This window comes from Pollicipes pollicipes, unplaced genomic scaffold (genome assembly GCF_011947565.3).
Source record: "Pollicipes pollicipes isolate AB1234 unplaced genomic scaffold, Ppol_2.1 Scaffold_7262;HRSCAF=8765_pilon_pilon_pilon, whole genome shotgun sequence".
In the NCBI taxonomy this organism is placed as follows: domain Eukaryota; kingdom Metazoa; phylum Arthropoda; class Thecostraca; order Pollicipedomorpha; family Pollicipedidae; genus Pollicipes; species Pollicipes pollicipes.
This window is the reverse complement of record NW_023597055.1, coordinates 19,529,604-19,547,583: the sequence shown is the minus strand read 5'-3', so window position 1 is coordinate 19,547,583 and position 17,980 is coordinate 19,529,604. Positions and strand designations below refer to the sequence as shown.

The window sequence follows — 17,980 nt, the reverse complement described above, 5'->3', positions numbered from 1 at the left end:
TGGCTAAATGCGCGTAGTTCTCTTTTTAGTTGGAGAGGGCGGAATTGTACCTCCTAACCAGGGATGCAGTTTGCTATTTTTATGTATTATTTGTATCCATACATTCTCATTTCTCCCAAACTTGGGGGTTCAGCCCCTAAGAAAACCAACTTTGAAAAACTAAACCACCGCTCCTAACTGTGAAAAGAAAGTGCAGCAAATCTGTGAAGAAAGCTGTTCTGAGTGTATTTCGGAGGCAGCCTCAGCCGTTTTTATTGATGTACTCCTTACCCTTCCCTCCCTCACCCCTTTTTTGCAAAACCGCATCCCTGCCGTCCCACATTCACCGATAACATGGTCCTAAAAGCACCTGAATCAATATCACTGTTGGTTTTATGACGTCATAGAAGCATTAGCTGGAAGCGCTGGTGACCTTCACTTCTTTCCCACGACAATTATCAGTTCAGGACTCGCACTTCTCAACATGATTCAAGTCGCTTAGAGCAAAACCCATGCAATATTGGTATCACTAGATGCACACGACATTTTTGAACACCTTCAAGATCTTTATTTAGTTTTATTTGCAATATGATGACAATTTAAGGGTTTGATCTCACACATGTCTACCGATCAGTGCGATAAGTCTGACTATGCAATGGGCAGTGGAGAGACCTACACCAGCGATGCTCCGCTTATTACCTTAAAGCCGCTGCCCCTTCCAGCAGCAAGAAGTCCCAGATTAATGTTTAACGTGTGCCACTCCAACGTTCTCCTTCAACCTCTGAAGGTACAGCTCAGTTATCCGCAAACAACAATTCTTAATCGGCAGGGTTTCCAACGCTATTACCCTTAAAAACCGACGATTAGCTGCGTTTTTCCAACCAGTCAGCTTCTCGCGACATGACACAACCAACAGCAGCCCACAGCCGTGCGCTGAACTTAACACATTACCGCGCAATCGAGGCCATCTGCCTCAAATGGCACGAGCCACGACTTTTACGACTAGTAATAAACCTAGCTATTTGGTATTTTATACCATCTATTATGTGAAGTAACTCTTGACCGAAAAATATGTGAAAAACACTGATCTGAGGGGCATTGGAAAAGCATTGTGCCACCACTGACGCGTGACGTTAGCGCTGATATAGCATAGCTTGTGGTATGTTTCTGTCACCTGCTAAAAATTATCGCGATTAACGCTACTATGCTTAGCAGCACCTTATGGTTCAATTTGCTCATGCAGCGAAACACCAACGTTTCGACATGTGCTCTAAGCATTCTCACGCTGCAATCGTTAGGGAGTACAGGCCAATACCAAGCATAAACTTCCCTACAGCTGGAATGATCTATTGAAATACGGTCCGGTCTGTTGAAATTTGTTTTCAGTTTTGCACGGTGCTGCCGTAGCAAACTTTGCATAGCTGTAGAAAATCAAATAGTCTTTGTTATGTAAAAACTTTCAGTGTACATCGTAAGGTTACTGACCTACGGCAGGTCAAAGTCAGGCCATGGTAGTCAACGGAGGGCATTTCTAGGGAATCGTTCAACGGGGTGCAACAACGGGGTGTTAGATGAAGACATACATATCTCAGATAGTTTCGATGCAATTAAATATCCTAGCTTATCATTATCACCAATGTCATTGACTTAGGGTCAGGTACACTGCGAGGTCAGAACTGACCTGCGTTTTTACTCAAGAGCAGGGTTTTGTGGGGTAGTTTGTGGTGTTTTCATTTTTGTCATTTTTTCATTTCATTTCAAATGTATTCAGGACAATCCACAACAGGCATGTTTCATTGGCGTTTTTAAATTCACCTTAGGTCACTGATCTAAAATTATTAAGTCAGTATTTTGTTTTGAAATGACATGTTGCCTACAACAGGTATATAGGCTCCAGGCTTTGACATGATGAGATCTGAGGACATTTTTAGCATCAATCCGGAGCTTGACCTTGTTTGGCCCTATTTCACTTAAGGTCATTATCTGGGAACCTAAAACTTTGGCAAAAAAGAAATCACATACACAACTACGAAACCCGTGCATTTGGGATAACTTGCTTTCCTAGTTTGGGAATCTCAGGGTGTCAAATTAACCCCAGCCGAGAGCGTAGTATTCAAACGGCCAGCCAGGCGCGTGTTAAAAGGAATGTTCCACATTGGAGGATATTGCATCAATTATCAGATATGATGTCATAAGCTCGCTTATAACTATGGATATAGTTTAAGTGGAAACGACAGCTCCACACAGCACAATATTTTTTTGCTGTTAGTTAAACATGCTCTACAATGCGTCACTGTTTGATCATGTCATCGTACCTTGCACAGCATTGATTAGGAGTAAATTAATGGCCGTCATGTCTGTAAATGGTACATACGAACACCAGGTCTAGACGAATCGACAATTACATTTTTGACCTTGATCAAAGCATGGCAAATGAACTGAAAAATGGAATGCAATTTGAGCACTGCTGAGATTACCGTACCGCGTCCACAGCCCTTCCCCGCGATAGGGAAATGAGCATGGCTCTTTCCCCAGATGAGATCAGCGGGTATAACAAGCAGAGCAGCACAAGGTTCACCATGCAGCACCAGACATACAGAGAGCCATACACGCCTCCGATAATCAAGATTCACCTCAGCAGAGCAGGATCTGAACCAGCGCATGACGCTCCTCTGCTCCAACTTTGACGACGCCACTCCCCTCCGACCTTTCTTTCACTTCACTCACGCGCACCACCCGCACCGCTACCCAGCGCACTCCTCAGAGCACCACTCCTGGTGGAGCTCAGTTCACCACCTCGTGTAGCACGCTGGGCCGGCCACGCCGTGCACAGCTCCCGTGCTCGGCTCCCACTGGTGGCGCGCGATTCCTGCTGTAGTCTCAGGCAGCCTGCGGCGTACTGACAGCGGCGGAGGCGGCGGCGGCGGCGGGGAGGAGCCGGCGGCCGCCGTGGAGGAGAGGGGGCTGGCGGTGGCAGTGGAGGAGGAGCCGGCGGCGGCCGTGGAGGAGGAGGAAAGGAGGAGGAGGAGGAGGAGGAGGAGGAGAAAGAAGGGGAGCCGGCGGCAGCCTATCTCACTACGCTTGGTAGACGCTGTCCGTGAGTCCCGAGACAGGGCTCCCTGCTTGACGGAGCTTGGCTCCCGCTGCTGCAGCGGAGGGTGCCCGGGGCGTGGTGTTTAGGCGACCGCGTTCACCGCATGGTGCGGACTCGGGCTGACTACCCGGGGCTAAGAGTGACTACCCGTCTAGGAGTGGCTGCCTACCCGGCTGGAAGTTTTCATCCTCCCCGCGCACCGAAATCGGCGGAGATATTTTGATGCTGCATGACGTTAGCTGTTGGATGCGTTGATAAGCCCCAATATAGACAAAGCGTTGTCAAAAGAGGTCCACCACATATTTGCGAACAAAAGCCCATAAACACTGTCTCGCTCATCAGATGGCTGGCTTCGGAAGAGAAACAAATGTCACATGTTCCATTGTGTTAAAACGTCCCGGAAAGTGAGACGCTAACTTCCTTGAAGCCAAGCCCGCCATTGGTCAGAACAGAATTGATGTTGATTTGTACCAAAGGGAAGAGCGTAATAACCGTCGCTTGAGAAATGGAAAAACATACCTCAATGTCCACTGGGGCGCGGTAATTTTGGGCGATTTTCTTACATTTCCGTTAGAGCATAAAGGCTATCATCTTAAAAAGAAAACATTCGTTTCCGTCTGTCATGGATGGGCACTGCCAAATTTATCCAGAAGCCTCGACACAGGCTTGCCCATCCTTGAACAGCAGGCTGAGTGTCACTGGAAGCGCATGTTCATGATGCAGGGCGAACAACGCTGCATTGGTACGTTCCTACACCGCGTATACTCGTAACGCAGGAAGGACAATGCTGCAGTGGTACGTTTCTACACTGCGCTTTGTCGAAATCCTATCCTCTCGTTTATTATGCCAAAGAGCTCGCTTCTTTGGAATGATTTGACTCGTTTAGAATGCTAGACTCAAAATGGGATTTCTGTCACCTCATTTGAGGATGAAATTGATTATTACTGATTGCTGTTGCTTGTATGTCATAAAGTGTGACAGGTAACTTCACCCTCGTCGAAGTTTGTGGTTGCTATAGGCATAATCATGTTTATAACATCAATCGATTGTAGTCTAGACAGGCTGCAATAGCCGCATAAAGTTCATGGCTATATGCTTGTCTCCCACTCGTATTTCCGTCACCAGCATTGTTTATATATGACTAATGCCGGTGCTTACATTAGACTATACACGCCTCGGCATTGCCATTGTCGATGTAACCAAATATCTGTCAAAAGATAAGCACATTTCTCACCAGGTGGACCGGATTTGCAATCGTCACTCATGAACACACAATTGTGCTACTTTTATTATTCAGCCTGTTGCTGCATGCATTATAATTGGCCCAAATTCACAACCGATACAAGAATGGCTACATTATTTTCCCACGTATTTCAGCGTAGCAAAGGTTGGCAGCTAACTCCCAAACTGCCCGCTCATTACAAAGCCTAAATCCGTCTACGCTAGTTCTCATGCGCCGGGCATCACATATTGTGATAAGTCTTGATGAAATACCACCAGCTATATCTCACTACAGTCATCGGTTTGGTGCAGTAATGGGGCAGCCGCTGTCATAGGCGGCCCAACACACCGTCATTTATCCTGCATCTCCCAAAAAACATTCGTTCATATTCCTCGGGACAATGTATGGAGCTTAAACCGACTACAATTCGCGCAGATTTTGGGGAGAGGTCACAACCTCTCATAACGCCAGCTCAAATGGCTCGGAGCGAAGCTGACGAAGGTCAGCGGGGAAGACCGCCCCCCCCCCCTCCCCCCTCCCGCATGACAGTGCTGACCACCGCCGGAGCCCCTGTCCGTCACACGTCAGCCCACATCGTGTGCAGTCGCGAAAGAGTAGCGATTTATCAATGGTCGTAATGATGCAAAAGACCACAAATTAGTCATAACGACACTTGCGGAACGACCGTGCCATCCGCCGCGCCATCATCATTTGTTAGATCTTGGAGCACCAATTTATCGAGATGCGGTAGTAATTTCATCATCTATATATGCATATCTATAAATATAGACATGATCTACATATGTATCCATATATATCCATGTAATATATATATATATATATATATATATATATATATATATATATATAGGTGTATATGTATATAGGTGCGTTGATTAGCCCCAATATAGACAAAGACATATATATATATAGACATATATATATATATATATATATATATATATATAGGTGTGTATATATATATATAGGTGTATATATATATATATATATATATATATATATATATATATATATATATACATACCAATATCGACACCAGCCGGAGAAGACTCATCCCAGATCAATAGGCGGAATGTGATTAAGTGAGGGCAGAGGGTGTGATAAATGGAGGGCATGCCGGCGTGCCAGCCGCGGAGCCAGTCAAAGCACACTGAGCGCGGGGAGCGCCGGATGACGCGCCGAAAGTGTCACAGCTGCGCCAGATGTGGGGCGTCTTTGTCCAGACGTTTCTACCGCTATCGATTATTTCATGTTCCGACAAATGTGTTATTCGTGAAAGACGTCAGTCAGGTCAGGCCACTCAGACTGTGGGGACGAGTTCCCCCCCCCCCCCCCCACTCCCCCTTCCCCCGCCCCTCCCCAGAGAGCAGTTCAGCCCACTCAGATCAAAGATAGGAGCCTTCAGGCGCCAATTACTGGTGTCACGAGCACTACACTTTGAGGCCGAGCCAATGCGTATTCCAAGGATAAAGTTCGGGGGAGCAAAATCTTTGTTTTCATTAGTGGTGCGGAGCTCCTAATTGTTCGTGCCGCGTGACGCATGGACTTGTGGTCCATGAGGCAAGCACCAGTCTAGAAGCGCACCGTTTAAGCCTGCACGGGTTACTGAAGCAGTCCCACCACTTTGGGTTTGAACATATTGCCAGATTCATTTCAGATATATATATGTCAGCATACTTACATACATTCTCGTCTACATTTGATAATCGTACTCTTGTGCTTGCATAGTATTTCGTACATCTCAAGCTTTTAGTCGTTTCCAGACCTGGCCAGGGTAGAGAACTGCTTGCGGTGGTGGAACTGAGCTTGCGGAGTGAGCTTTGGCTTGTGGAGTCAGATGCTGAACCCTGCCCCCTACCATGCGATCGTAACATACCAGCCCAGAGGCAGAATTCGGTGCCGAAAGGTGAACGTGCCGCAATGCTCGGCGCGGTTCGTCCTCCCTCTGACGTCACATGGCCATCATGGCCTCTGGCGTCACATGGCCATCATGGCCTCTGACGTCACGTGACCATCATGGCCTCCGACGTCACATGGCCATCATGACCTCTGACGTCACGTGACCACCGGCGCGGCTGCTGCCACCGGCCGCAGGTCACGTCCGTCCGTCCGCCCCGCAGCGGCCCGCTGTATCGGAATGCGTGCGCTCTCACCAACTAACCCGATGGAACTGGCAATCATTAATCGTGCGAAACCGCCAGGAAATCGCTTAAATTGTGATTGGATTAAGCTCTGTCGGTTCGGTGATCCGCGGTGTCTCGCCCGGCCACCCGCTCATCCGAGGCCGCAGCTCTGGAGCTGCAGAGGTGTAAACTCTCGGCCACCCAGAGGGGTTCTACTACCGCGCTGCCGCCGCGTGGAACCAGCTGCCTCCGGCCGTCACTGGGCGTCCTGCACTGCCTGCGTTTCGTGAGTCACTGAGAACGCTGAGGTCTGAGAGCAGCTCGCTATGTGCTTGTCTGCATTTGCTTTTGGAAAACTCCACTGACAAAAAATTTTTACTGCGAAGTTTGTATGTGCTTATGGATTGCTCCCACCACTGTTGTCACTCTTTTTCCTGATTCTCGTCTGTCTTACCTTTACCTTGTATCTTTACCTTACCTTTTGTTTTATATCTTGCACATGATAACGCCAGTCCTGAAAAGTCATACTGCGTGAAAGAGCTGAAGATCCACTACAAGACAACTTGTCACGTAAATTCTGGGCAGAGCATTTGACCTTGGGCGGGTGCCAGATGCGGATGGGTCAAAGATTCACTTCAACACAACTTGTCATGTAAATTCCGGGCTGAACATTTGACCTTGGGCGGGTGCCAGCTGTGGGTGGGTCAAAGATTTACTTCAACACAACTTGTCATGTAAATTCCGGGCTGAGCATTTGACCTTGGGTGAGTGCCACATGTGGGTAGGTCAGAGATCCACTACAATACAATTTGTTATTAAAATTTCGGGCCGAGCATTTGACCTTGGGCGGGTGACGACTGCACTCAAGCGTGCAGTTGGCCAGTGATCAAAACTTTTCCCTCAGCTTTGGACGGAAGACCACACCTACGGGGGATGAGCGCAGCCGCATGACTTTTGTGAAGATGAGGCGCAGCCTCGTGGAACCCCAGAAGGGGGTTATCAATACACGTACGAATAGAAATGCTGGGATGTCAATTGGCTGTAGAAGTTCGCCGGCCTTAATTTCGTCAGGATGAAGTACGTACGCTATGAGCTTTGTAACATCAAAATTGATGATGTAAAAGATTGTGAATGACACACACGTGGTAAACGTCGCATCGGAAATAAATTCGTAACGAAAATTTTCGCACGCGAACGTTCGTTCGCAAATGTTCTTGGGGATTTTGCTCCTGCGACAAAAGTACCCACGTAAATGTTTGCATGCTGAATCCGGATGTAAGTACGCAGATGTTGCACGTAAACTTTCCTCACAAGTCAAGCTCAATTGGCAAGGTACGTACACTAAAGGTCCCATGCAGATGTGCACTGCAAGTTCAAACGCAGATTCCATTATTGGCGTAGGGCGTCGGATGAAGTGACGCTGGGGCGCAACGTCCCGTCGATCAGGGAGCGAATGGTGTGGAGGAGGGCAATGTACAGCGCCAATTGCACGCGTCAGACCAAGCGTTATGACAAGCCTTACTCTTCATGGCATGATCTTACGTGACCTCTGAAGATTGATAAATAAACCCAAATCAATGGAAATAGTGCAGTGACCTGCGGTGGACGAAACGGGTTAAAGGACATCTCCATCATAGATAACCCGCCGTGATTGTTATTTTCGTCTTTCCCCTTTATCCTGATGGCGCCTCTGTCGACGCCTCTGCCTGACGCTGCCTGAGCGCGCCTCTGGCGCTGATGGCCAGTGCGTGAGGCAGCTCGCTTGTGGAATAATGCAGGCAGAGGCGTGGGTGACAACAAACGTGCGATTTGCTTATGAATTCTTATAAGGGGTAAACCTGAGTCCAGAGAGAAAGTTACACACGCTGCGCCTGCGTGGATGAGTCCGATTTGATAAGAACCCTCATTTTGGATTAGGACGTTCATTTCGATGTTACAGAACAAGAGGAGAAGAATGAGAGCTTAATCTGCCAGTGTCTCGCTGATAGACGACCAGACACGACTCGTCCTTACGTCCGCGCCGATAGGTGACTATTCCATTGCGACCATTACCTCTATTTCATTCAAATGGTGCGTTTCCTCATCGACGAGTGCCGACGGCTGAGTGGCAACTGGTTTACCAGATGCAGAGCACCCCAGAGCAACCCCACCCCGAGCACCTCCAGAGATGTTATATCTTAAAAGTTGATGTGTTCATGCAAAGATCCATGTAGGCGTTATAATCAGTGATGATCATGAATGTTTATTTAGAATAAGTTTGTGAGATTAATGTGTCGCGCCTTCTCATTGATACGTGCCGTGAGATGAACGGCGGTGTGGTGATCGTGGGCTATTGTTCAAGATGTCTAATGTCTAATATCCCATATGGAAGCGGTTGAAACCGTCGAATAGAATTTGATGGCAGGGCCCATTTACATGCTGTTACTTCATGGGGATGAGCTCCCCCATAAGCCCCCTGAAGGGCTCGCTGTTGCATCGAATATTCACTTGCAATGATCACCGATGTGCCGTTGCTAAACGGTGGTAGCATCAGGACCTGACTCACCAGAGTCCTCTATTAATATGCGGTTGCCACTAGTCTCCCCATTGGTGAGAAGTCTGATACCATGCACTAATTTGGTGAAATGTCAATTTATTATCGCATGTTATGGCCCCCGGGGCTCCCATCGCTCGCATGTCGACAGCTCCCTGGTGTCTCCCATCCGCGCGCGTCGGCGTCGGGCAGCTCCTGTCCACCTGTCGTGAGCTGCCTGCTCACATGTCGTGAGCTACCTGCTGACCTGTTGTAAGCTGCCTGCTGACCTGTCGTGCAATACCTGCTGACCCGTCGTGAGCTACCTACTGACCTGTCATGAACTACCTGCTGACCTGTCGTGAACTACCTGCTGACCTGTCGTAAGCTGCCTGCTGACCTGTCGTGAAATACCTGCTGACCTGTCGTGAGCTACCTACTGACCTGTCATGAGCGACCTGCTTACCTGTTGTGAACTACCTGCTGACCTGTCGTAAGCTGCCTGCTGGCCTGTCGTGAGCTTTCTACTGACCCGTCGTGAGCTACCTGTTGACCTGTCGTGAGCTGTCTGCTGACCTGTCGTGAGCTACCCGCTGACCTGTCGTGAGCTGCCTCCTCACCTGTCGTCAGTTCGCTCGGGTCCGCGCATGCACCGCCTCCCACACCGAGCGTCAGCTCGGAACACTGTTGCACCGCTCCCCCCCCCCCCCCCTCCTGTAACGGCACCGGTACACCTGTCTGTCTGGCCGCGCTCACCAGGCGTGCACCGTCCAGAGGAACGGGGTGTCCCGGGAGGGGCGGCTCCAGCGTGTGACCCCGGGGGGGGGGGAGATAACGCCTAGCTCTGGACCACGCGCGAGGGGCCTGTACCCTGAGCGGTACTTCAGCCTGTCCTTGCTGGATTGAGCCGCTCGGAGACCACTCAGCCTGAGAACCAGGCGTGCCGACCGGACAGCGGTGGTCAGTGAACACGGCGGCATCCTGTGGTACGTGGTGCATGGTAGGCATAACATGGTGTATGGTGTAGCATGATATGGCATGGCAGCACGGCGTGGTGTATGGTTTGGTATGGTACCACATGGCAGCACGGGTGGCGTATGGTTATGATAAATTGGTCTGTCCTGCTTTGTTCATTTGTGAAGGTCAGTTGACAACTGGCAGACGAGGGTAAGCCCGTGTTCTGGGCAGCTATACCACAGCATTGCGCGGCACGTGGAACACTCTGGGGGTCGTGCCTTGTGAAAATGGGAATCAATGTTGTCTGTTGAGCTGGACGGAGCAGTTTAGTCTTAATGCTTAGAGCCCACTTAACAAGCCTGGCTTTGCGCACTTCTGAACATAATGGTATTTTCTCAAGAGAGTGTCTCAAGTCCAACTGCAATCTTGTCCATGGTAATGTGCTGTCGTGCCACCATTCACCGTACAGTGTTGCATCCGCTCGCAAAACATGAAGCAATAGCATCCATTCGTTTCTCTTCAACGAAAGACGATTTATCCCCGATGGATCACATGCTTTCTCTTACCTTTCTCATAAGCTGTCTCTTGGATTTGTCTTATCAGTGCTTGCGCTTCGTGGGTGTGGGTCCGTTACCTTACTGCTGAAATTTGAGTAAAAAATTCTGAATCTTGAACCTACGAACTTCGAATCCTTATGAGCCAAGTTGAAATGGCTTGCAATTATTTTTCCTCATGAAGCTGAAGGTCGTGAACTGCAGAAACTATGAGTGTGATGTAAGTTACTACAAATAAAAAAGACAATCCTCAGTAACACAAACAAAAAACAACCAAAACTGAATGATAACTCAATGCACTGAAGAAGATAAATCATGCAGCAAATGGAACGACTGAAGTCTTGCAAAAACTATGCTCAAGGATAGCGTGCTTAAATGACGCAAGGAGGTAAAGAGCCCTCTGTTCAGAATATCACCAAAATCGAGAAAAGGTTTTTCTGCCCTGACTAATATAACAAACCACAACCAGTAAAAAACGCTACCACACCATGGAGCTGTTAGGAGGCTCTGTTGTAAGATCTGTCCTGGATTTTTGGCCAGATATAGGCGTTAATTTTGTTCAAGGTGGTGACAATTGGTCCCACAAATTAATAAACGCCAAACCTTACCAAACAGGTCAAAACTGTATGTTTTGAACACTGCTACTTGATGTTGTTTGGTCGATCCATAGCAGCACAGCTTGTACCGCTTCAAAACTGAGCTGTGCACGGAGCACCCGCACCGAACGTCCTGCCCCGAGTCATAAGCCCTCTCTCCACTCTAAGGGATAGCGGGGAGGGGGGGGGGCGGTTTACACCTGTCGACAACCAAACGCTGTCGCCAGTGGTTTTGTACATGTAGCGCCCAATTCACTGTACACCGTCGTTGTATGCTGCATCTCTTTCTGTTCCACAACTTCCGCAGGTCGACATGCACATTGTTCAGCGCACACTTAGCATCGCATATGAGGCATGTGCGTTTGTGTTTGAGTATGCTTAATACGCGCCTCGAGGCATGACAACACCCGGGAAACCACTCGACACTTCTTCACTGCCCAGCCTTCCCCCCCCCCCCCCCTGCTCCGAACTCATGTTGTGAAACTGCACCCCTAGTCTGTGCACGTTTATTTTTTATAAGTCTTTAGGAGCCTTTAAGGATGAGTCTTTTAGGAAGTGCCATTTTGCATCTAAATTCTTCACTGTTACTCATTATCGGCCGTGATGGGCCAAAAAGAGCGCATGTTATGTCAAACTCAAAGCACTTAGCTTGAGGGAATCCAGTGGTGATAATCTGACCGGAGTTGCACAATTGGAAATATCTGAAGTTACACTGTTCGCAACTCGCTCACCTCGCCAGCATCGCTGCCTTCTAATTTTCGAGCTGACTTCAAGAGTTCTCACGACTACCCTGCCACTCAGCCGCACACCCGCAGCGGTGTATGTTGGTTACTTTTGGCTTTTCGAGCACTTAGCAGCCAAGCAAAAACAATTTTTTATTTGGTAGCTTTGCAGCAGGTTTCTCCACGAGTGAAGTTCTTAAATATACAGGAATGTACACGCGTTGGTGCTACAAAGGAAGAAAGTGTAGTCCTGTGGCAAAACGTTGACCGTGTGATATGGATTCAAAGATAATGAAAGTAAGTGTTCTTATCGTATCCTGAAGATACCGCAGTGGCACTGCCTAGCGCTACCATTAAACGCAACTGGTCCTGGGGTTTCATCGAGTATACTTTTGAAAGCAGCCCTGAAGTCGGGGCACTCCCATTAACAAGCGCCCGGGTGGCCGACTGAACACCCTTCGCTCGGGTGGGGGATCAATTTGGCCCCCTGAAATCTCAAAAACTAAGACAGTTATAGACTCCAAGCGCACATGGCAGACTTATTTGTATGTGCACTCACACGTGTCAGAATTTGAGGCTCTTAGATCATGACCTTGGGAGTAAATAAGGTCAAACAAGGTCAAACACCAGATGTATGCCCAAACGCCCCCAGAAATCCTAATACAACAGCCGTTAAGCTAGATGTCTGTCATAAGCAAGATGTCACTTAGGTTAGTGACCTCTTCCGACTTTGATAAGGCCAATTTGACCAAATTCCTGCAAGACCGCTTTCGTTTTGCCATTCGACTAAGTGCCAGAAATTACGCTAGGCGGAATATTTTTAAAAACAAAGTGCTGACCTGGGTCATTTCGGTTCAGTGATGTACACTGAGCTTTAAACAGCTCATTGAACATGTCTGCCGCGGTCTCTGCCAGTAATAAATCCGAAATAAACACCAGAAACCTCCCCATGAAACCTGGGCCTCGAGTAAAAACGCAGGATAGTTTTGACTTCGTTCTGACCTTTATGTCTGACCATAGGTCAACGGGATTTATTGTTGTTATAAATTGAATTGGTTAATTTCCCACAGAAACTATCCCAGATATGTATGGCTTCACGTAACACCCCTTGTTGCATGAAGTTGAACGATTTCTTAAAAATGACTTTCGCTGATTACCATGGCCTGACTTGACCTGCGTTAAGTGAACGACGTTAAAAGTATGTCTGCGATTTTAACATCGAAAGATCCGCTGTTCAATTCCCCGCAGTCATGCAACGTTTGGTGCGGCTTCACTACGCAGTTCGAAAATCATTCTGGAAAAACCTTTGGGGGCGGCCAAATTGACCTTCACCCGAGACCGTGTTAAGTGTGAAATCTGAGTCCTTTTAAAAGGTACCCTCCGAAAATAATGTTTGCTTAGCTGTTGTAAAAACTACCCCGCGTGGCGCGTGTTTCTGTTTTTATGTGCTGAAGTCAAATCTTGTTTTCTTTGCACACGGCGTATTTCAGAGCTGCAGCTTCCGTGATTTGAGAGATACAGGGCTATTTCGGAGCTCTTTTTTGCGCACTTTCTCGATTTGTTTTCGTTCTAACGCCGGTTTGGAAATGGAGAGTGCCGCCAGAAAACAGCAGCGTTCGGCCAGTAGATTCATGACACCGCAGAGGAAGACACGGGCAATTTCCAGAAAGCTTTTAAAATTTAATCTCGAAAACACCTTTTTCGAGTTAAGTAATCGATAACACATATTTCACATCCGATATAACTCACATCTTGTTTAAGAGAATCAGGATAAAGATGTTTAAATCATTACATACGTTCCAATCAAGTGAATTGCTTTTCTTCATCAATTTCAATCACGGACTTTCTTAACAGAATCGAAAAATCCAAGCAGAAAACGACGCCAGATGCTAGCTACTGCTGACAGCATTCTCTACCCAGCACACACGTGATGAAATGATGTACATTTTCCATACTTAAACAAACAAATGGCAATAAATCACAGGTGATAAAATGTGTCAGCTTTGTACAAATAAAGACCACATTTTTGTCCATAGTGAAATAAGTACATTTGGTAGTGGCTTCGGTTTGCGTAGATGAACTGATTCACATGCTTCGCGATGGGAGTTATCTTTCCCGTTTTCAAAATGCTCACAGCCAAGGGGTCCTCATTACGCTGAATGTCATGGTTTTGGTGGGCAGAAAGAAAATTATTACCAATTGTAGTCTCAGGAGGGTTTTTTCGTCCAGGACGTTCTCACTAAACTGTAGCCAAATTGATATCTTTGATACACCGACATGTGATAAACTTCAGCACTACCCTCACATATCAAACACTCATCACAGTACACAACACCAAATGTCAGTCACTTGCCTTTCAAAGCCGACATGCTTGCATTACAAATTTGCTTGCTGGGTGGACGTACAGATTGCGAGAAAGTCGATCTAAATAATTACATTGTGTTTCAAAATATTCTGGTCTTGTCACGGCTATACGAACGTGCCAATTTACTTATTGACAACTAATGCTATCTTAATACGCAAAGCTCTGTCTATATCAGATAACACAAGATCGCGGCCCAGGTCTTGATGTCGTTGGTGTAAATGGTGTCAGCGACCTACTCTGACCTTTAAAAAGTTCATGGGACATGTATGTTGCGGTCCCTGTCATTAACAAATTCAAGATGAGCACCAGAAGCTAACCCCTAAGCCAAGTTCTTCAATAAAAAACTTGTTAGTCGTGACCTGTGCCTGATCATTACACTTGTTCATAGTTCAATGGAGATGATTGAGCCGGGTCGCCCCGCGATTGGCTGGTGGCCGGCGCACGGCTCCACCCGGTCGTCCACGTGACGCGTGACGTCAGAGGTCGCGAGCCGCCCCTCGCCGGAGGCCATCGGCGCGTAGCGACCCATCTCCTGCGTTTGAGCCTTGGCTGACTTAAGAATACACGCCACCACCAACGCTGACCCCAGCGTCAGGCCTGTCTCACTCAGCAAACGGGTCTGCAACCTTGTGTCCCGAACGTGACACACAAGCCTGTCCTGCAGGTCCTCCTCTCCCACGTTTGCCAGAAACAAGCGGTGCTTAGACAGCTCGCGCAGCCGGGCCGCAGAATCACTCACTGATTGGCCGTTTGCCCGAGAGCACGGATTGAACCGGAATCGTTCGGTTAGGACCGACTTCTCAGCCTCAAATGGCCAGATAGTATCTGCACCAACGCGCTGCACTCGAGCTCGGAGTGGTTCCGCGGCGACGCCAGGTCTTTCAGCAGTCTGAAGGTACTCGAACACATCACGCTGGTGAAAATCGCGCGACGCTTCACTGCTGTACCTGCCGGAACGTCACTGGCCAGAAAAAACTGTTCCAGTCGCCACACAAACGACGTAAACGATTTTGATGACCAGTCAAAGTCAAAGGCGCGGTTCCACGAACCCCCGTCATCACGTACGCGCACAGCCCGCCTCGCGCCATTGTCGTAGACGTACTTTCGGTACAGGCTGTATTCGAGGACATCAGCTGACCGGTCGCGGACCGCACCTCCGACGCCGGCCAATGGCAGGGTGCCACGTCGCGAACGGTGGTCTTCATGCCACAGCCCACCGCACAAGCCAGAGGCAACACTTTCCAAAAATGATCGCGCGTTCCAGAAGCAGTGTCCTAGAATTGCCGACTTTGGGTGTAAAGCAACACCCAATGAGGAGGAATTTTTTTCACTCCTTTTCCCCATATTTTATGTGAATTTTTCACTCCGGCCTGACATTGTCTAATTGCACATGCCAAACCTCTATTTCCTTTTCTGAGGTTTTCAGATGTCATCCAAAACCGAGCTCACTTGAAACCACCGAGCACAAACGAGGCTCCACAGAACCTGGACACCTATGCCTATGTCATGCCTCACCTACATCTGAATCATGTCTATGTATGCACAGAGCAAGGGCGCCAGGTGCCTCCAAGCCCAAAAACCCCAGCGACTCCAACCGTTTGGACGCATTAAGTTTGGTTTGTTTACAAAATGCATCACAATCGGTAGCTGTGTGCCAAGTGCAAGGTTTTCACGCGTTTCCTTTTTTTTGTCTCACCACCACACCACGAAAGCAGAGTCTGGCGCAAGCACCAGCAAGGCCTGGTAGAGAATTTTACTCCGCGTATTTCTTTTTTCCCGAGGAAACTTGAGCACTAAATTGCATCACTCCCGAAATTCAAAAGTGAAAAATTCAAGAAATATCTTCTAAATTAAATTCACTAGATGAATATCACCATTTGAGCACTTATGTCAACAGATTTTAACTCAAACCAGCTGATCACAAAATGTTTCCGGAAAAGTATCAGTCTTTATATTTACTTAGCTTCTTTGTTTTTCTTGGTATCATAAGAGAGTGACACCACTTTATTCTTTCTTCCTTTTCGATTGCCTTCAGAGGTACCACCTGCTGCTTAAAATGTTGACCATTTTCTCTGCAAGATGCTCCAACTGCAAACTCTTATGTATTTCATACACAAATTGGATTAATTCCCCACCCGCCCGAACATGTTTGATATGCACCCAAGAGTGAAAATTCACAGGGAATAAAGGAGACAATTTGAAGCACGGAGCTTATCTTTATCGCCATTTTTGTCCTGTTAAACCCTTGGCTAAACGTTTTCTTGGTTCATGGCCGTGCTTAATGATAATATATATATATATATATATATATATATATATATATATATATATATATAAACCATTCGAGCGTCTAACTCACCAGGCTACCTGACAAGGTTATCCTAATGCTGCCATGCAGAGCTTTGGGACAGACCTGACGCAGCTAAAACAGAAGTGTTTGATGGAGAAATTCTGCCCACTGGAGATGTTTATCGTGCACATCTCTTACTTGTTTCGCATTTTAATGTCGTAGGTTGGTGGGCATGATTAATATTTATATTTGGGGGGATATGCAAGGGGGTTGAGTGGGATGACTCTGTCTGCCAGCAGACCATATAAAAGATATCGACTTTTTGTTGTGAGGGAGCAGAAAAAGCCAGTAAATCTCCTGTGGACCAAGTAATTGCTTACCTTACCTGCTTCCAACACATGATTGGTAGCCAGAGTAAGCCATTTTCTGGTTTAATCCATCGAGTTTTGTCGTAAGACAAATTATGATGCCACAAGGCATGCAATGGGCTTATTTAGTTCCAATTTCTTGATTATTTGCCCCAAATTTCTTGAAGCGGTCCCTCATGGCTGCTTTAACCAGATGTTTTCTGTACTTGTCATGGTTTACTGACTGGCAAATGGCTGTACTGTAGAAATGTACTCTATTTTTGACACAGGGATGCTCTAAGCTGCATAGCAATTATAATAAGAGTTAAATATTAGCATGTGACAAATAGTCAGACCATCCAATTTGAAATTCGAAGCCAACATCTCAAACTTTGCTATTTAATATGAATAAACAAGCCCAAATAGATGCCTTTGCTGCAGCTGAAAAGGCAAGCAGCAATACTGATATGGTCATCTAAAACTCATGTTACTTTTGGAGAAGAGATATTGTTTTGTGGGCCATATCCATTATTGCCCTTGACGTAGGTTAACCATGGCAATTTAAAAAAATGTTCAAAGTGATTTAAAGTGTTTTGATTTGTGTGTTGTCAACTTTGTCTGATATCAACAAGCATACACAAATAAACTGAATAAAAATGCAGGTTGAAACCAGCCAAAAATTAGCTTTATCATGTTTATATCATAAGTATTGCCGTCAACAGACAGGTGAGTTGAGATGATGTTCAACATATGGGCCACTCTAAGTTAGGTTAAGTTGGTTAAGTGCATGGCAATTGGCAATAGGAATTGTGCAAGAATCAGTAACTCACGGCTGTTGCCGTGATACAAACAGGTTAGACAGGATGAGATGAAGTAAGGCATCTTTAAGTTAGGCACAGCTAGACTACCTTCATGGAAATACGCATTGGTGTTTTGTAAGAAACAGTGATTAAACGTTTGTTTTCCCTGACCCCATCTTAACAGAAGCCAGAAGTATGTATATTGTGTTTGACTTGGGGATGGGCTGATGTGTAGGAGTCTAATAATTTGTATGCTTATTACATTGTCATGAAATTACTATGCTTTCATGTCTTCTCTTTCACTTTAATTGCCTAAGATGTTTAAAAACAAAGCAGTTTTGTCAGGTTTCTGACATTACGTCCATGCCAACTTGAAATAGACAGCTTTGTTTGCTGAG

General features: G+C 46.9%; 1 protein-coding gene across 3 annotated transcripts in view; it reads right to left on the bottom strand.

Moving 5' to 3' along the window:
- LOC119114225 (galactosylceramide sulfotransferase) overlaps positions 1-10,670 on the bottom strand; it is a 31,302-nt gene extending 20,632 nt beyond the window's left edge. For 2 of the 3 annotated variants that reach the window (XM_037238424.1, XM_037238425.1), the window contains exon 1: positions 10,475-10,670. In XM_037238424.1, coding sequence (XP_037094319.1) covers positions 10,475-10,483 — 9 coding nt within the window. In that variant the 5' untranslated portion in view covers positions 10,484-10,670. Of the gene's footprint in view, positions 1-2,612; positions 2,846-10,474 lie in introns of those variants that run through there. The other variant, XM_037238423.1, reaches the window with a different exon arrangement.
- Positions 10,671-17,980: the final 7,310 nt, after the last annotated feature.